The 19,101-nt window shown below is 37.3% G+C and overlaps 3 protein-coding genes across 4 annotated transcripts in view; all 3 read right to left on the bottom strand.

The window, feature by feature from the left end:
- Positions 1-1,225: 1,225 nt before the first annotated feature.
- fam219b (family with sequence similarity 219 member B) lies at positions 1,226-9,698 on the bottom strand. The gene is made up of 7 exons (XM_076873588.1): positions 9,073-9,698; positions 7,084-7,192; positions 6,261-6,354; positions 6,055-6,132; positions 5,030-5,081; positions 3,550-3,700; positions 1,226-3,459 (listed from the first exon to the last, which is right to left on the bottom strand). The coding sequence occupies exons 1-6, from the start codon at positions 9,145-9,147 to the stop codon at positions 3,551-3,553; spliced, it is 558 nt and encodes a 185-aa protein (XP_076729703.1). The 5' UTR covers positions 9,148-9,698; the 3' UTR covers positions 1,226-3,459; position 3,550.
- A 706-nt stretch (positions 9,699-10,404) lies between these two features.
- cox5ab (cytochrome c oxidase subunit 5Ab) lies at positions 10,405-13,064 on the bottom strand. The gene is made up of 5 exons (XM_004539742.4): positions 12,904-13,064; positions 11,244-11,360; positions 11,012-11,133; positions 10,745-10,867; positions 10,405-10,534 (listed from the first exon to the last, which is right to left on the bottom strand). The coding sequence occupies exons 1-4, from the start codon at positions 12,974-12,976 to the stop codon at positions 10,754-10,756; spliced, it is 426 nt and encodes a 141-aa protein (XP_004539799.1). The 5' UTR covers positions 12,977-13,064; the 3' UTR covers positions 10,405-10,534; positions 10,745-10,753.
- Positions 13,065-16,340: 3,276 nt separating this feature from the next.
- The window catches only part of LOC101468238 (synaptosomal-associated protein 25-B), a 39,448-nt gene continuing 36,687 nt past the window's right edge, over positions 16,341-19,101 (bottom strand). For both annotated transcript variants that reach the window (XM_004539744.5, XM_004539743.4), the window contains exons 6-8: positions 18,341-18,460; positions 17,050-17,194; positions 16,341-16,469 (exon numbers count right to left, since the gene is read on the bottom strand). In XM_004539744.5, coding sequence (XP_004539801.1) covers positions 16,401-16,469; positions 17,050-17,194; positions 18,341-18,460 — 334 coding nt within the window. In that variant the 3' untranslated portion in view covers positions 16,341-16,400. The remainder of the gene's footprint in view (positions 16,470-17,049; positions 17,195-18,340; positions 18,461-19,101) is intronic.

Genomic DNA, 19,101 nt, shown 5'->3' with positions numbered 1-19,101 from the left:
CTTTACTAACGACTAGTAGCTGTTTTAATTATTCATGAATTACAATGTAGTACAAGTATTTATAAAACATTTGTTTGTGCTTGATGTAATTGATGTAACTGTATTTAGAAATTGTTAATCCGTCATTTATAAAATATAAAAATGCTGTCGTTGAACACGTTATAGGTGAGCTTGTTAAGGAACAGTAAAGCATTTATATCAGTGTTTATAAACGACATACTAAGAAGAAGTAATACTTTGATGATGAAATACATATTAACTAACATCTTGCAAAGGCTTAATGGTGTGTGATTATTATAATGTGTTTCCATAAAACTTGCCAACAAAAATCAAATTGAAGTGAGAAAATGCAGCCTGGAAAGTAATGAAAACAAAAGTGCTGAATGAAAGTAAAAACGAGTGAAAACTACAACAACTGCAGTAGTCAGCCGTGTCAGTGAAGACACAGATAGGTGCAGTCTGTAATACTGAATATCTCCTGACAGCAGTGGTTCTGAAACTGTGAGGGGTTGGGTGGGTCCCCACTGGTGGGGCACAGACAAGTTGGAGAAAAATATGAAGTGAAACTAATATAAATAAGGATGGGGAGGGCTGTTAGGGGGGGGAAAAACAAATTAGGCTATTGATGCTGTTGTGCTGATTATTATTAAAGTAACATCTAAGGTGGATTTTTTTTTTTTTTTTTTTTTTAATTACTGATTGATGAAAAATGTGATCAAAATGTGCGCGTCCTCTGAGATGTTCCAGGTGTCACTGACAGTTTCAGGTGTGTTTGCAGTTTTTTTACCTAAAAGAAATGGCAGCAAAACACAGAAGAACTATGTGCTATTCTGGTGAATGTTCTGCTATGAAACATAACATTCATGTAAATGTAAATGTAACTAAACACTAAAAGAAAGAGCAAAATGTATTCTGATAGAGCAACAATGGTTCAGTAGCATAAAATCTTTGAGGGACATGACAAAAGGTTGTTCTACAAATTCCCCAAATCTTATTTTGACTGAGAGTCTGTGGGATGTCCAATCCATAAAGGTCCAGGACTCAAAAAAATCCAGGATTTAAAGCTGCAAATGTCTACGTGCCTGATATTACAGGAAACCTTGAGAAGTTTTAAAGAGTTCATGAGTTTTAATATCTTGAAAATCCACATAGTAGCAGGCAAGTGGTTACTACCCATTTACCAAAGAACAACTAATAATAGCTAATCAAAAATAAGACACATAAACATAATCAACTGATTTTTATTTTTTAATGTAAACCAATTAACAATACAATTCAAATAAAAAGATTAGCATTTACCATCATAAAAAAAAACAACCTGTTATTGCATTTTGCACGCAACAACACTATCTCATCACAGGGATGTACACCATACAGATTGTCCCAATAGTTGCATAGTACAGGTGAGTCAAGTGTACTTGCTACTGACCACTGGTGTTAAGTGCAAAATTGTATGTACATAAGAACGTGCAGAGCCAGGGCCGGCGTCAATACACTATAAATTCAGCTGGTCCATTATAAAGCATTTAGTTCACACCTGTATCGAGTAACTCACACTTAAGTGTTATAGTAGAATCAGCTTTTATTCCTTAAACAACCACATTACAACCAAGTAGTGCTGGGAGGAGATGGTGTGCGTGACAAATACTAGTAAGGTAAGATTTTCTAACACCTTACAGTGCAAAGGTGTAAGGGGAAAAAAGGAACTGATTCCAACTTTGTAAAGTACAAACCAAGGTTCCTACTTTGTCATTGCACAAAATGTCACTTTTCCAGTCCTCAATTTGTTATGTTGATCAAGTGGTATGCTATATCATTTATTCACACCACTGAGAGTTAACATCACAGCAAAGGAAGTAACAGAGTGGCCAGTATCTCAGTAAAAATAGCAGCCACATGTCCTCCCTGCACTTGACTCGTTGTGCAGTTTCCTAATTTCTATTTCGTAAATGTAAGTGGAAAACCAAATCATTTCTATTTATGATCATACACCCACCCATCCATCCATCACTCACGCATGCACACACATACACACAAATAAATCTCCTGAGAAGTGATCACTACCACTTACTCTGACATTTAACATCTTTTCCTTTTACTACGGTTTCAAACAGTTAACAGTAAAATATCACCCAGGCTGTAGCATGTCAGTGAACACATACATTTTTAAAAGTGGAAAAAGAAAAATTGTCTTCCAGTTTAATTTTTTTCAGTACATAAGTGCGTCCATTATGTAGGCATCAGCAACACATAACACAGAAAATGAGGCCAACATATAGTATAAGCTTAATAAAATAACATAAGGCTGGACTAAAAGTTTGATTCTAATGGTGATCTGCTGTCATGTTATCGTGTCACAATAGTTAGTGTCTTCAACAAATAATGACAAATATATATATATATATAAATAAAATAAAGTAACTCTTAGTTGAATCATACCCTGAATGAGGCTCTAAATCAAAATGCTACATATCCATCTTTGAACACAAAAGTTTTTAACATAAATCCATATTTGAATTTTTCTCAACCACACCATGTTACTTAATGCATATCGAATAAAAAAAAACTGAAATGCAAATGTCACATAATGACTTCTATGAAGTCCAAATGTAGTTAAATGTATCAAAGCACTTTATTCCATCTGCTCACAGCTGTGCCTTAAACAGCAGTGTGGCATTTGCCAACTAGAATACTAGTATGCTTCACTTTCTCCTTATCCAGTCCTGTCCAATGACCTTTTTTTTGTTTTGTTTTTTTTAAGGAGATGATGGCTTAGTCCTCCTCGGTTTGTCGCAGTTTTCTCAATTACAACTTGTAAAACGTAGTGACCTTTTATAGTGATTATTTGTGTTATTAATGAGTCCACTCAAAAACTATATCTTTCAGATTGTAAGTAGTTATTTTTGTTGAGACATGACTATTTATGTGGTGGCCATTTCATTTAGGAATAAAACTCAAATGTAATTTTAAAGAAAAAAAAATAGTTAATACTTCAGTGATCTGGGAATGTCATTGATAAAACAAGGTACAATTACTTCATGTAGCTGTTGGTTGATAACTGGGTAATGCAGATTCACCAAAGAGCTGAAACAGTAAGACTGTATAGCATATCTGTATGCATGTCATGCTTAGAGGGTTGCACAAGTAACTGCCTGATTACAAAAGACAGTAACCAGTTCACCCTTGGGTTAACAAGGGCATCATCCTAAATGTTGAATTAATCTGTTAGGAGCAGTAGTGTAGTTAGCATTTCACACAGTCCTATTTTTTTTAAGAAACAAAAGAAAAAAAGAATAAATAAAAAAAAATAGGTCAAGCTTTGGGGTCACAGTGGATAAGGCTTGTTCTCACGTCCACCTGCATTTTCAAAGGGGGTTGAGCAATCTCAGTGCACGCAGTCCTGCATGAAGAGGTGTTTGGCTTTAGAGCTGGAAGTCCTCTAGCAGTGCAGCAGTGGAGCTGCGTGACAAAGAAGGCGTCAGGCACCAGTCATTAAAGTAAGCTGAAGCAGGAGCCAAGACTTTGTTAGATTTGAGTCACTGCACTGACATCACTGTATGGGGCAGGATGGGCCCTCAGAGCAGCAGCACACAGAGGAGCCCATGGCTTTGGGTGGAATCAGGTCCAGGTCCTCATCGTCAGGGATCTCATCCAGGCGATAGCCATCCTGAAGTAGCTGCTTGCTCAAATCAGGATGGATCTGGAGAGCAAAGACAGAATATAAGTGAGATGTGATGCAACCAGAATAGTGTAACCACTTAAAAATAATGTTACTTAATGAATTTTTACATGGAAAGTCTGCCCCCCTCAAAATTACATATTTAAAGGCAAGTCTATCAAGGGCTGCTGCACTCTGTGAGAGGCTGTGCTCATGAAGTAGAACAGTTCATTTATTAAACAGAAGGCATAGGATTTGATTCCCTGGCTCTTGATGAGTACCAGTCCATTTAGCACATAGTTTTGTAAGCCAGCTTGGAAGTGTTGTTATGTTATTTTGTTATGTTACTTTATTATATTCGTTTTGGAATGTAAATCTTTAAAAATCAATGCAGCCTTGATCAAACTTAAAACACTAATGTCAGAAACATTGTGGTGACAATGTGGAAGTCATTCAGCTGTAATGTATCCATTATAGCTGACAACCTCTGAAGTCTTCTTTAGCAAACACTTCTGGGACATGTAAAAGGGTCCAAATTCATGATGGGGGTATCTACTTGCATCCTGCATGCTGGACAGTAAACTTGAAAGTGTCTAAAGCTTTTGTCACCAGAAAACCTTCAAAAAACCCACCAACCTCAAGAGGAAGGAACTGGAAGTGAAACATGCCAAGTTATTTCCAGATTTTATGACTCAGTCTCTGTATGTCTTGTTAGAATAGAACAAGACAGTTTGCCACAAGGTACAAACCAAGATAATAATCTTAAATCACGAGACTCAGTGCCTGGGAAAGACAAATAACAGAAGTAAAACTTATCCTTTATTCTCACATTTATTCACAAATGTACTCAGTACATGTCGTTTCTAGCATGCGTACAAATTCAAACAAAAAACAATTTGCTACCAGTTGTGAATGTCTGATGCATTTCTGGTGCAGCTGTAAATGAGCTGCTTGCTGAATGACCTTTGTTGGCATAATAATCATGTGCTTCAGCCAATACCTTTTTGATTAGCCTTATCTCGTGCTTTCTTGCTTTGTGGTAAGTCTCTCTTCTGTATTCATTGAGAGATTTGAATGCTAATGAAGAAAAAAAAATCCCAAGGTTGCATGTAATTTGGTGGTGCAAAGGGTAGTGTGTTCAGTGGTCTCGTTTCAGTGGTGTGTGCTGACAAGTCAATCCAATGTGTTTGTGAAAAAAGCACCAAAGCACCAAGGCAGGGAGCTAAAATTAAAACAAAAATCAAAAAGCCAGATTTGATAAGAACATAAACTATAGTTCAGCATGCTGTGGCTAAAAGTCACCCAACCAGTTTGACACAATGCTAACAGATTCAAAGAGAATCTAAAAAATGTCCTGTGGAAATAACTCACCTCAGCTGAAGAGTATCCAGAGGAATACTGCTCAAAATCAATCTCCTCATCACTGTTAAGACATGAAGGACAGATTCTTCATAACTTAGGAGGCACAATTTTAGAAAGCAAATTGAGAACCCAGCGAAGAAAATTAAGGTTAGACTGAATTACAGAAAATGGGCCTGTTTTAATTTAACAGTTAGGAAAATACTTGTACAGACCAAGTTATTAAACGCTATTCATTATAGTAACTTTACTTATATGCATACATGCTGTTGCCTTTGGACTACATTCGTATATTCTGTGTTACAGTTTATATCAAATTCATTATCGATCGCACATCATGAGTGTACTTTATAATCTGGCTTCTTGGCCTTCATTAGCCCAGAAGCACTGGTATACTTTCTATTTACAAAACTATACTGGACAAATACCCACATCTTATTCTATGTAATCGCTTGTCTTTTACAAACAGCTGCTGTGATTTTACCTCTTCTAGATTCCTCCACTTTTAAGGACCCAAACACCAATCATAATGCACTATATGTTAATGTTTTGAGCTTGCTGGAAGAGTTCAAAACTCCTATAAATAAATATCAAACCTAACAGTGCAACTGTAATTTATGAAGTGTTCTGGTTTGTTTAATATTTGAAATGGTGTGCTTTCTCTTTGACGATTTGAAAAAGACATTGCCTTATGATTTCATATAAACGTAAATTTACACATACATAAATAAATTCAGTCATTTTGATGTGTAAAATTCAACTGTCTACTAAAAGCCTTTTGACTTTTTTTAACAGGTTTACATTTTAGATTGTAGAGTATAGGTTTACAGACACTAACCTGAATTGGTAAGATATGACATATGGTGGGTTAGACATCATGTGGTTATTTAACGTCTAAATGAGTTTAACATCTTGATTCATCTTACATTCTTTGGACAGAGTTAAGTAGGTAAGGATTTGAATGATAACACCAGACCGTTAGTCCTTAGTGTACTACTGTTTTAACCTAATAACATGAATACCAGGTTTGACCATACCTGTCTGAGTCAATTGCAACCAAAGTATCCTCAGCGTGCTGACTCAAAGCAGCATAGCCCTTGTTATATTTCACCATCCTAAAAAACAAACAAACAAACAAACCCAAAAGACAACCAGAAACAACATTAGAATAATAAATCACAGTTCATCTTCATTATGCTGACATCACAAAAAGCTGCTTCCTCTGATATTCTTTTCTTCTGACCTCTTGGCTCCCTGTCTGGGCTGGTGCGTCACTGGAGGCCCCGGTGAGAGAGCTTTCTTCTTCAGCGCTTTCCTCGCCATCTCCCTGTGTTTCTCTTGAGATAACAAAAGACATTTTTGTTAGGGCAGAACTGACCATAGAGGGAGTGGAGAATGAAAGTAAACACTGACAGTTTACACAGGCAGAAAAATTTAACCTATATAACCTATAACCCATTTTCATAACACCTACGAATTTCATAGTGAGTCAGACTAAAAACACTCCTATGCACTTTTAAAAATAAATTGAGATGTATGAACCATTGACTAGAAAAGTTTTGTATACAATGAAATGTCTAACATCTATTTAGTTAATAAGTAACATGACTTTGGATATAAAGAACATCCCAGGGAGAGGCAGACTGGCAGTGGTTTACCACTCTGTGAAAAACATAAGATGAGAGTCTTATTGTACATTGTACGGGGTATCATTACAAGATTTAGAAAATCCAAAAGAAACTCTGTGCAAGGGACAGGGCCCCAAAAAAAGACTAGGCTAAGATCTTCAGGCCCCTAGGCAGGACTGCATTAAAACAAACAAACAACAACAACAACAAAAGAAAAGAAGAGGAAGATATTTTGTGGCTAAGTTAAGCTGAGAGTGCCCAACAGTGTCATATGACTCAGGATTTGTTTTCCTGCTAGGTGCACATTCAACACAATTCATGCACATCAGCATAAATCACCTCATAAAAACAACAATCACAGGAGGACTGGTGACCTACAGACAGAGATAAAATTGATGTGTTTATGCCACCAACTGTTTGAGGTGAGGAAATACTTACGTAGTTTGAGATGGATGGCTGGCGCTCTGGACATGATGTAAGGTCCTCTTTTTTCCACAGGCCTGATGCCGCCATCTATGCTCTTAGGTCTTGTGCCACTACTTGGCCCCTCAAGTTTCAAAAATTGAAAGCACAATCAGTATCTTACTTAATAAATTACTCAATCATCAGCTTCACTGTCAAAATACAATGTACTGTACAATGAAATGAAGTGACTGTCCTTTATATGGTGAAAATCACTGAAAAGATAAAATGGTTTACATGTTACAATAACAGGGTGGAACAAAAGGACAGAACAAGATATACAGCACCGTGTAAAGTCTTGAAACACCACTCATTTTTTTAAAGTATTTTGATTCCAAGAAGCTGTCTTCTAATCTTTTCACATGTCTTGAGCAACAGTTCTCTCAGCTTTTGAAGGTCTTTCAAAGTTTTTCAAAACCACTTCACACAGACTTATGAAACATTCAACCATGAAAAACACTTAACTTAAGGTATAAAATAGTGTTGCATCTACATATAAGAGAAACCATAAGAAAAACCAATTTCTTATCAGTAGCCTGTTACAAAAAACACATTTGTTCAAAAACTCCACTGACTTCACCAACAAGGTCCGCAAACTTGCACTCATTCCAGATTAAACCATAGGGTCCTTTGATGTTGTCTACCTTTTCGTTTGTATACCTACCTACAACCGAGGCATTGGAGACAGTCATTAAATGAGTATAGTAAGAGTAAAGAAAGTTCCTTACACAACAGAACCAGCTTTACAATCAGATTTGCACTGCAGTACACTTTTGCCTTACCACCACATGTATCAAAAACAATTAGAATTGCTACAGACATAAGCACGGATGTACCATGGGCTCCCCCTATAACCCATTGTACATAACCTTTACACAGAGGAAGTGGAAATTAAAGCTTTGGGCTCCTTCAAAGGGATAACACCTAGCCACTGGTACTGATACATGGATGACAACTGGGTCAAAAAACAAGTAGAAGCCTATACCAAACAAATCAACAGTGGATAAAAACAAGGTTCACCAGGGAGGATACGAAGCATAATAGGTTATTGTCCCTGGTCTGTGCTGTGATCATTGAGGAGGATAGAAGCCTAAACCTTTAAGTTTACTGGAAACACACACTTTCCACCAGCCACTGGAACACAAACTTGGGATAGCCAGCACTCTATAGCACCGACAGAAAGAAAAGTAATATAGGTGTGTAAAGAAAGCTCTTAAAACATGCGGTTATCCCAGTTGGACTTTTGTCAAATCAGCAAAGATGCATATGAATGAATGCCAGTCACCAACCAGGAAGAAAGAATCAAAACTGTAACAGCACTGCTGTATTTTATGTAGCAGGTTTGTCACAGAAACTCAGGAGGATTTTCTCCCAACATGGCTTCCCAGTGTATTTCAGACCAAGCAACAGCCTTATTTTCATGCACACTTGCACAAGTTTAAAAAAAAAAATCACTGCAACTATTTCCCATTTTTGCAGAACAATATACAGAAATGAGAAGCTACCCAAGACAATTGCACAGTACTGTACATCAGTCAAATATTATTGTAATTAATCATCTTTTTAGAAAAATATCCTAGTGCTATTACTTACAAAACAGAAATAGAAACTGAATTAATTAGTTAATATGTTTAATATTGCAACGAATCTCGTTTGGATTCATTTTTGATTTAGCTCCAGCTCCTCCCCAGGGCTGTCTATTACATTGCAGCAGCCAAAGAATATAAGAGAAATTAAAAACTATAGTTTTAGTCCTTTCGATTAGCAAAAACAGCTATACTTCTGATAATTTTTCATTTCACTCACTCTCCATTAATTTCTCCCACACTTATTAAGGTCTATCAACGAAGTCTTGTTCATCCTTATAATGATTTTGAAATGATTTCCGAATTAGCGAAATGTCAAAAATCAAAAGCTAAGCTAGTTAGCTATCCTCCCCCGTTAGCTAGGTTTAGCTGACATTACCGACAAACCCTGCGAATCCTGCTGTGCCTCCAGCAGGGAGTCCTTCTCCGGCTCCTCCAAAATGTCGTTCATCATCTTGGCTTTAGTTGTCACAGTTTACGCCGCAACACACCCATGTTGACAGCTGCCCCATTGGGAAGGGACTTTTAGTCCATAAGCAAACAGGAACTTCTGTTAGCTAGCTGTGCTCTCGCGGGACAGGTTTCATACTACTTCCGGGAATCAGAAACTTCAAAATAAAACCCTGCTCGACTCGAGAATGTTTCCTTAAATGGTTTATAAAATCATGAAGTACGACAAAGCAGCCCGGCCCAGCTTATTAAGAAAATTGCGGATAAATATTAAAGGGGCCTTAAATGTGTCACTAAACTGTCATAATACTAGACTGTCATATTTGCCAATTAATGTTCACGGTTCACGTGAAACTAAACGAAAGTTTTTTCAAGCAGTTTCAAGCAATGACTTGGTTTCAAGTTACAGTAATACAATAAATACATTAAGCAAAAATAGATAAGATACACGTATCAATTTAAATATATTATTTACGCAAATATATAGTTACAACCAGGATGATTTCTAGCCTCTCATCGCCACCTGATGGGCAAAAATAAGAGCCCAGAGAGAGGTCTAAAACGGTTGTGACCAAGTGAAAAATAAAAAGTCTACATTTGTATTACATATACACCTAAATATCTGGATAGAAATATTTTATTATTAAAAATAACTTTGGAGTTTTAACATAGCATATCTAAACTAGGTTTCTTTAGAAAGCAAGAGGAGCAAAAGGAAACACTTAAAATTCTTTAACTTGGGAATTACTTTAAAAATTACATTTTCATTAGGGTTTCATCTGTGTATATAATATATAAAAATATGAGAATGAGAAACAGTTCAAAATACAAATTAATTGCTCTCTTTGAGATGTAATTACTAGCCCAGCTCTGCATAGTCTACAGTCAGGATCTGCAGCCATCAGGGAGTCTTCTGATTCACTAAAATGGATTTTGCTCACACACTTCTTTTGCTCCTTTGATCGTCTTCAGCCTCCTGTTTGCTTGCGACCCTGGAGGTTTTGGAGTGGGGTTTTTTTTGTTTTTTGTTTTTTTTAATTTATAGGCAATAAACATGGGTACTGTAAGGACTGACTAAAATCTAAAACACTGGTTCATCGAATTCATCATGACCATCCGTTTAAAAAAAAAAAAATGCTACAGTTCCTATCCTTTTAAATAGAGTTCAGCTGGTTATTATCTATTCTTCACATCAGATATTTATGAAGGTGTAATTAAGTACATCAAAGGATGTATTAGTCATAGACAAAGAACAAGCACACATCATCAATTTCTGGTTTATTTATAAGGTCCATTATTTTGTACACCACAGGACAGCTAGGATTTAAACAATATTGGCAATTCAGCATGGAGAGAATCGGGAAAGCTCATCTCTTTATACATCTAATAACCTGAGGAAAGAGAAACAAAACAAGTTTGCAATTGAAAGTACGTAACGGGCCACATAATCTGCAATAATATTGTGCAATAAAGTAGAACAGCATGCAAATGCACAGTTCGAGGTAGCACTGGGCAGCATCAGTTACTAATGCCTGAAGCAATTCTTTTTAAAATCCACACTGCCCATCCAGGTAGCATGCTGCAGTATGGTGCAGTCTCACCTTGATAATCTACAACTTGTCAATTCCCAGCTCTTCTGGTGTTGAAATGCCGAGTTCTGTGAGGGTGGGCTTTAGCTCTTGGATCAGGTAGGGATAGATGTCTTTATGGGGGCCTGCTTTGTCCTAAGATAAAGATAAAAATGTGATCAGCTGTAAGGCACAAAAAAATCCTAACAAGGTGTACATCCAATTGTAATCTCAAAGACTACGATTTATGTGACTTCATTTCCTCTAATGGCATATTTTATTGAAATGAGTCTTACACACCTTGACAGCTTCAAGGATGCGGATGGCACTGGCCAGGTCGTTCAGCCTCCGACAAGCTCTTAATGCCGAATCCAAGATCTTGGGTTCAGGTACCAAATCATATCCAATTAGGGTGTTCATTCCTGTGTGTGTGTTTAGTTTACAGAAGTAGCAACGTCATTTTAAAGTTATGATTTTTAGAGTAACCCTCATTTGAACTATAACAATACAAAAATAATCCACTCAAAGTCACCTTTCCTGAGTTCCCAAGCATCTAAGTCAGGCTTGCTGAAGTAAGTGACCCAACGGGAATCAAACTCCTCATCTGTCTCCACCTTTCCATGGGAGTAGCACCTGGAGGCCAAGGGAGCTTGAAAAAAGGATTCAATAAATAAGTTTCAAGGACATACTTGTATTACATACATACATAAATAATACAGTTTAAAACTGAACTAATTTGGACTTAAAAAAACATACATTTATTTTTTTTGTTACCCGAGACAAAGAAAGTTCTAAAACACTGTATTGTACTTAAAGTAAATAAAACATTCCAGGTCCTTAATCAAACATACACACAGTGACATTTTAAACTTTTGGAACACACTGTAAAATTACCTGCATCTACAAATGAACAGGAAGTGCATCTTGGTGCTGAACCATAGTAATAAACATTTACCTTTTTAAATAGATATCAAAAGCATTTTTAACAAACAATATATTTTAAAACAATATGTTCATTTTGCTGTTAAACTGATTTTTTTTCCACAGTACTCAAAGCCCCACTGCTCTTCGCATGGCCTTATCATTAACAGTGCTGCTTCTTATCACTTTTCACTCTGGCTGAATGCAACCTCAGAGGCTTTTGAACAAGGGTACATTGTCAAAAACCTTCTAATTCCTTTTCATTTCTACTCTGGTATGAAATTGCATTTTATACACAGAAACAGAACTCAAAGTACTGTACCAAAGTTATAAATTCCAGCGGCATTACAGAAAGAGTGAAAACACGCACAACAGTAGTCGTTACACATTTTGAGGGAGTAAAGTGAAATAGGGTCATGCAATTTATTGCTACATCGCCTTGATCACAGTAGCTGGTGTTTGCGTGTACATTTGAAGACGTAAACGAGTTTGGTTTCAGTTTCTTTATTTCCAGTGTAGGAAGCCAGCAAACTAAGAATTTGTCGTAGAGAGGAGGTCACTGAACAAACTGTTATGCATTATGGATAATCCAGATGACCCTCTGCACAGCTTACTGGACAGGCAGCAGAGCACCTTCTTAAACTAACTGAAGGACAGATAGTGAAAACCACTTCTACCAAATACTGTAATGCCTCCATTTATTTAGTCCAACAATCCTGAATAATGATTAACTTTTTACATAGCACTCATTAATGTTCTAAACCCGTCTGCCATATACCGTCAACTAACATTAGATGACCTGCACAGGTGAGCTCGGGTCGGTTATTTCAGGAGAACAGCAGCATTAAAAAGGCCAAAAATACATACTCATGGTGTAAATCTTAGATCAAACTCTGTAGCATTGTGATTTGCATTCAATTTTGACCATAGTTCAACGTGTTGATATGAGCTGCGTGCAAACTGCGGTCGCTGACTCTCTCAAACAGACCGAGGAGGGTCATCGCAAGGTCGTGACTTTTACGCTTTAATTCACTTCGCGCCTCAATATTTAAATCACACAACGAAAGGTGAAAACACCAGACTATTTTAATTTCAGACCCTTAAACACAGCAGGTCACAACTTTAATTCAATGTCACCCCATGTTAGCTTCTAGCTACATACAAGCACACAGGGTTAGCTAAGCTAGCTGGGTAGCTATACAAGCCCATTTTACTTAATTTATCACACAGTTTGTTTAATTTCAAGTAAGGTGCAAAGCAGACGGTCCTACCTGAGTAGCAGGGTCGTGACCGAGTCAGACTCCGCGCTCCTGAAGCTGACAGTCGGAAAACGGCACGGAACATGTTACCGCACTGGATACTAACCGTCCTGTACGTGCTAGAAAGGGGTACTCTGGACCTACGGAAGGACACGACGAGGGCGCCATGGTCACGTGACTGAACGAAGCCAGCCGAATGCCTCCTCCAGGCCGTTGACGTGAGCGATTTGTTTTTTGTTGTTTTTTTGTTTTTTGTTGTTGTTGTTTTTTTGTTTGGGTTTTTTTGCTACTATAAAGTAATATATAAATATATTGATTTAACAATAAAATTTCTAAAAATAATTTTTTTCTTCTTGCTCATTTATATTTTTTTCATTTTAGTTTCCATTTTATTTTTAGTTTCGTTTTCCAATTATGGAAAATTAGTATTATGCCCAATATAGTCATATATGCAGAAATAAAAGTTATTACAGTTTTATATTTTCGAATTTTGCGTTGAATTTTTGCTTTCACTTATCTTCTTTTGGCTGCTTCCTTTAGGGGTCGCCATAGCTGAGTATCGATGCTCACAATATCCCGATCATCCTCCTCTGTCAGCCCAATCCTCTGCATGTACTCCTTCACTAAATACACGAATCTTCTCCGTGGTCATCCTCCTTTCCACCTGTCTGGCAGTTCCATCTTCGAAATCATTTGTCCGTCCCATAATTACATCAGTTAAGCAGAGGTTTGGCTAGCAAACTAGTTTGGCTTCATAAGCTAAACTAGTTTAATAGTTGTATATATTAGACTAGTAAACTAATTTAATAGTGGAGTAGACTAGTAAATTACTAAACTAAAATTCATATTTCAAGTTGGTACAGTGTAACACCACTGGTAATGGCCTATAACACCAGCAGAGGGAGCTGTTGGTTTTAAAATATAGTCTTTAGCCCTCTGGTTGTAACAGCACGAGTAATTTTCTAGTATGGCTGCAGGTGCAGCCCAAGTCAAAGAAGTGGAAGATGTCAATGCAAAACACAAATGATCAAATACTTTAGAGTTTTCAAATACTGATTTATGTATGTATGTATGTAGTGCCGACGTAGGACAGTTTTTCCAATTTCATTGTACTACTGTACTATGTATGACTGTGCAATGACAATAAAGAGTTATCTTATGTTATGTGGGGGTTGTCTGTAGTCACATGACAGGCCTTTGCTGTGGATGTAACTAAGGTACAGTGGATCACTCTGTCATGTGTTGATTCAAGTTTGTGTGTGTGTGTGTGTGTGTGTGTGTGTGTGTGTGTGTGTGTGTGTGTGTGTGTGCGTGTGTGTGCGTGTGTGTGTGTGTGTGTGTTCTTAGTGACGCGGTGAACTGTAATCCCCCCTAAGCCCAGAGCACCACAGTAGATGTCCATTAGTGTAATGTGTTGCTGCACATCTTTCCTTCTCTGTCTCTGCCTGTCTCTTTCTATCTTTCTCTATCCGAGTCAGGCTTTTATTTTCTTCTTTTCTCTGTAAATATCCATGTTGATGTTGTATGTTTAGGCATTTAGCCTCAATTTCAGAATTCCTTTAAACATGTAATTAGATAAGCTCCCTGACCTCTGACCTCACCATGGAACAGCAGCAGAAAAAAAACCATTTTCTTAAATTGGATTTACACAGAACATTCATGTTCCCATATGAGTTTGAAATGATATTAGACTCTTATAAGAGTCTTTACAATTTAAGTTACTGTTCTTATGTAAAGTCATCTGGAATAAGAATAGAAATTCAAAAATTCACCATAAAGTGAAAAATGAGATGATACAGATATCGTGAAACCTCAAAATGTTTCCAAGAAGCCAAAACTTCTGAGTTCATTTATTCTCTTAAGCCTATCTCTTGAGCCTACCCCAGCTCATAGGGCAAGGGGTGGAGTACACTGTTCAACTATTCCAGATAAAATCCATACATGTCAATTACACTGTGGCTCTGATTCCTTGCATAACAATTATTGTACTTTATTCTGAAGAAAGACATAAAAAATACAGAATCTGAAAATGCTACTACAATTGTTAACCAACTCACACACTCAGATTAGGTGTTAACTTGTGTGTAGTGTAACACTGCAGACATTTAACGCCATTACTCAAACTGTTTTCTCACCACTTCCACTCTGTTCCAAAAAAAGGAAGAAAACTCAGTATGATTCTACAGTTATGATAGTTTTATTGGCATTTTCCAAGGTTTTATTTTACAGTGATGGTCACAGTTTGGAAAGGTAAAGAGACATGAAACAAAGAGTGGCACCATTGCAGATAAATACGGGTCCCTCCTCTGTGTGGCCTACATAGTAGCATGCGGTTTCCATGTTGGGGTATATTTGCTTGTTTAACTGAATTAATTTGTGTTTTCTAGCAGCAGATGGACATGCATAATACGTTTAATGCACTACTTTATATTGCTAGGGTTGGATCATGAATAAATTGTAGCATGGTACGTGAATAAGTTGTTGGATTGATTGCTTGACCTCTGACCTCCATCAAAGCCTCACATCCTTGTACATTCACTGTGATTAATGCTAATATTTGTCTGATTATCAATGATGCTATTCAGACCATAAGAAACTGCAGTTGTTCACCTACACACCAAGCCTTATAAGCGGTGGCTTTTATAGATTTCAATGCATTAAACAAACATTTTGCTTTTGTTTTTAAATGGTCAGATTTCGCTCCCTGAGGAAAAATACTTGTTCTATACAGTTTAAATGGCATTATATTCTTTTAAGACTGCTCTGTTAATTGAGTTGATAAAATACCAGTGTATAGTCTTGACCAGAAAGCCACATCTTCATCCAAATGGCCCAGACACTTGGTCAACTATGGCCATTAAATGTATTTAAACAGTAGCCTTGGTAATAAACAGTAAAGGCTGCATGTTCATTTGGTAACTTCAAATCAGTGTGGCCTTATTGGTACTGTAGCATCACAACATCTTAACTGTTGAATACACTGTGTGACAACACCAGAATACTGATATGAGTGAAGGACATTTTGAAACGGGGGGTACATACAACTTATCTTACACATATACTTTTTTTTAAAAAAAAAGAAAGAATGATGAAGAAAACAGGACACGTGATCTAAATCACTGAAACCATTAAAGAAACACTATGTACAGCATGGAAAGAGTTTGACTGGTGGTTGTGTAACTATTTTTTTTAAAACAAAATTAGATGAGCAACATCACAGAACAACACTGACAACAAGGACTGGAAGTGATGCAGGAGTTGGAGGGGCGAGCAGAGCAACGTGTGATATGTGCATGTGTGCAAAACTCTATCAGTATCACAATAAAAGCATAATTTTGCAGTGCCTGCTACTAAGCAAAGGAAGAGGGCGCCAGGTGTCGATGTTAAGGGCAGGGATAGGTTTGGTTGAGGGTTTCTTTTTTTGTTTGTTTTTGTTTGTTTTTTGGGGGGGGGGGGTGGGGGTTAGGGTGACATGGATTAAATAGGGTGAAAGCACTTTTCGCTGTAGTTTAGCCACTGCCCAACATCTTTGTGGCACGCTGGTTGGCCTCATCAATCCTGGTCTTGTTGGAATCAGCCTGAAAGAAAGAAGCACCAACTGTTATAGAGCTCAGGTAGGAAAATGTGGTCAAACCAGTGCTAAAGATTGGAGAGGGGCAAATTAAATGAAGATACTGAATGGATGGATAAAGTATGCAATGGCACGTGAATCAGGAATTCCCCATTAGTGTGTGAAATCGGGGCTAAATCTGATCAAAGTCAGCACAACTGGTTTATATCTGCTGTTATATACCCTGATGCCAAGCCTGTAATCCATTAGCCAACTTCTGTTTTTTCTATACAGTTATATTTTGCACGTATTTTTGTGTTTTATTTGCATTACATAAAATTCCAGCAATGGAACGGTCCAACTACACGTTCTGATTTTAATTCCTTTTTTCGATTTCTGTCTTTTTCTTCTTCTTTTTTTTTTAATGTTTTGAGAAATTATAACCTAATGAGTCAGTCTAGATATATTTCAAAGCGTCATTTTTGAAGCTGACTTGTTTCCATCAAACATCATATATATTTATTATACAGATATAAAACACCATCCCATATCAAATAAACTGAATACTGTTCATGGTAGTGGCATAAAAAGCTCTGACTGTACACTACCTTGTCCATGATCCTGTCAATCTGGCGGTTCTGCGTGTCAATCTCCTGACCCATGTCCAGGGCCATGTGACGCAGGTTGCCAATGATGCCGCCCACCTGCTCCAGGTTCTCATCCATCTCATTCTCCCGAGCATCATTTGTTACCCTGAAAAATTCACAAGGTTGAAGTGAGACTGCTTATTGGCTTAAGGTCAATGGGAGCTGTTGTTGGATTGTGCTGGAGAGCATTTTAATGGAGTTAAATTGCTTCCTAAAAACATGTAATATTAATTTTAAAAAGCCCTTATCCAATCCTTATTCCTTACTAAAAGGTCTTATTCATGCAGCCCCTCAGTTTATCCATTGTCTGTGAGTCATTGTAACTCATTTGCCTCTACAGGAGGGTTTCTTTAAGTCTGGTGTGTTCTGTTTGACTGCCTCTTGCAAACCAAAGGTTTAAATAGAAGGCAGTCAGGTTTCTACCTGTGAGGAATTTCTGCTCTCACTGAAATCATATAGACAGAAAAGTAGAAAAGCCTGCCCTACTGGCACAAAGGAAATACCTGTACATGCTCTAACTTAAAATATTAGCATTATTGGTGACCATTTTCTACTGTGAAGTACGTGCACAACAGAAAATAGGTTAACACATAACACATCTGCTTTAAGAAGGAAACACTAACTACTACAGTGTTTTTGTCTCTAGTGAGAATGAAGGGTTAGAAACATCACGTTTAAAAGTACAAATGTTCACCTTTCAGACAGCAAATTACATAACTAGGTATTACTGAATGACTTTCAACATGAGGGCTGAGATCCCTCTGGTAAGCCAAAGATAGGTTTCAGGTAATTAAGCTGCGATACATAAATAAAAATAAGTTTTTGCTTTAAATGGTTAAACGCTGATATAGGTTCAAAATGTTGTCGTGGGAACTATTATTGTGTTTATATAAATATCGAATTAATGCATAATTAAAGAGATATTGCTGCAGACTGAAATGTCTCCACAGTTCGTCAGTATTTACATCTTTAAACATTAAACTGATATACAATTTGATCTGTTCCTGAGGCGAAACTCAGTTGAGAGATTACAGTCACATTGTGCATAAGGAAGGAAAACAGTTACTTAAAGAGTCACATGAACAGTCGGCTCCAGGATATGCCTCCAGTCATTACATAATTACATACATAAACACTACCACATATCTCATTTTGCACAACAACCAAACCTGAGCATTTATGCACAGAGTCAGACACAAACAAGCAAGCTTGGGGCGTACACAAACCAACACCTACACACATGAATGGTTACCTGCGGATGAAGCCCCCACTGATGGCCATCTGTTCGCGTTCGTCCACCACTCGTGCCCCCGGCTGGCTGTTCACCACTCCATCCTGGTTCCCTCCCCAGGCCTGGCCCCCGCCCTTAATCCTACCACACATACAGTTCAGTCAGAGTCAGTGTAGCATTTTATTCTGTGTGTGTATGTTTATGTGTGTGCATGTATATGCATGTTTGTTAATGACTGAATGGTTGTGTATGTGTGTATTTGTGGGCTGGTTTGTGTATCTGAGTAAACATGTAAGGCAGCCAGTGAGTGTGAATGTGAGTAAGCAGCTTTATCCATGTGGATTTATTTCTTGCTATTTACAATCAAAACATATATATATGAATATATGTTTAGAAGACACTGCAGATGGTTTTAAGCCAATTAGCCACCTAAAAGCAACATGCCAGCCACGTATGATAAGGTTACATACATGCATTTGCAGTCTGTTGGCAAATAATTGATCTAACATGCAGATCAATTGAATCCAACACAGTAAGCTTCAATGTGGCTTATGCAAGAAAGGAATTAAAAGTTTAAAAACAAAACTTCTCCCACAAGCACATACAGAAAAGCACAAACACTGAACACAACAAGCAGTCTCCAGACAGAAGACACACAAACACAGAGATGTAAACATGCAGTGAGGAGACATGCAAGGCAGAAACATGATATTTGACATGAAAAAGGAAAAATGTAAAAAAGGCAAAGGATCCGATACATGCTCTATCTATTAAAAGAAAGC

Source organism: Maylandia zebra, linkage group LG1 (genome assembly GCF_041146795.1).
Source record: "Maylandia zebra isolate NMK-2024a linkage group LG1, Mzebra_GT3a, whole genome shotgun sequence".
Taxonomy (NCBI): domain Eukaryota; kingdom Metazoa; phylum Chordata; class Actinopteri; order Cichliformes; family Cichlidae; genus Maylandia; species Maylandia zebra.
Note: the sequence above shows the minus strand (reverse complement) of the source record. Positions and strands in the feature narration are given on the sequence as shown.

Coding starts and splice junctions, on each gene's coding strand:
- fam219b (XM_076873588.1), bottom strand. CDS start 9,147: ATGATGAACGACATTTTGGAGGAGCCGGAGAAGGACTCCCTGCTGGAG. Junction 6,133..6,260: donor CCCAGACAGGGAGCCAAGAG/GTCAGAAGAAAA, acceptor TTTGTTTTTTAG/GATGGTGAAATATAACAAGG. Junction 5,082..6,054: donor GTTGCAATTGACTCAGACAG/GTATGGTCAAAC, acceptor ATGTCTTAACAG/TGATGAGGAGATTGATTTTG.
- cox5ab (XM_004539742.4), bottom strand. CDS start 12,976: ATGTTCCGTGCCGTTTTCCGACTGTCAGCTTCAGGAGCGCGGAGTCTG. Junction 11,134..11,243: donor TGCTTGGGAACTCAGGAAAG/GTGACTTTGAGT, acceptor ACACACACACAG/GAATGAACACCCTAATTGGA. Junction 10,868..11,011: donor GCATCCTTGAAGCTGTCAAG/GTGTGTAAGACT, acceptor TCTTTATCTTAG/GACAAAGCAGGCCCCCATAA.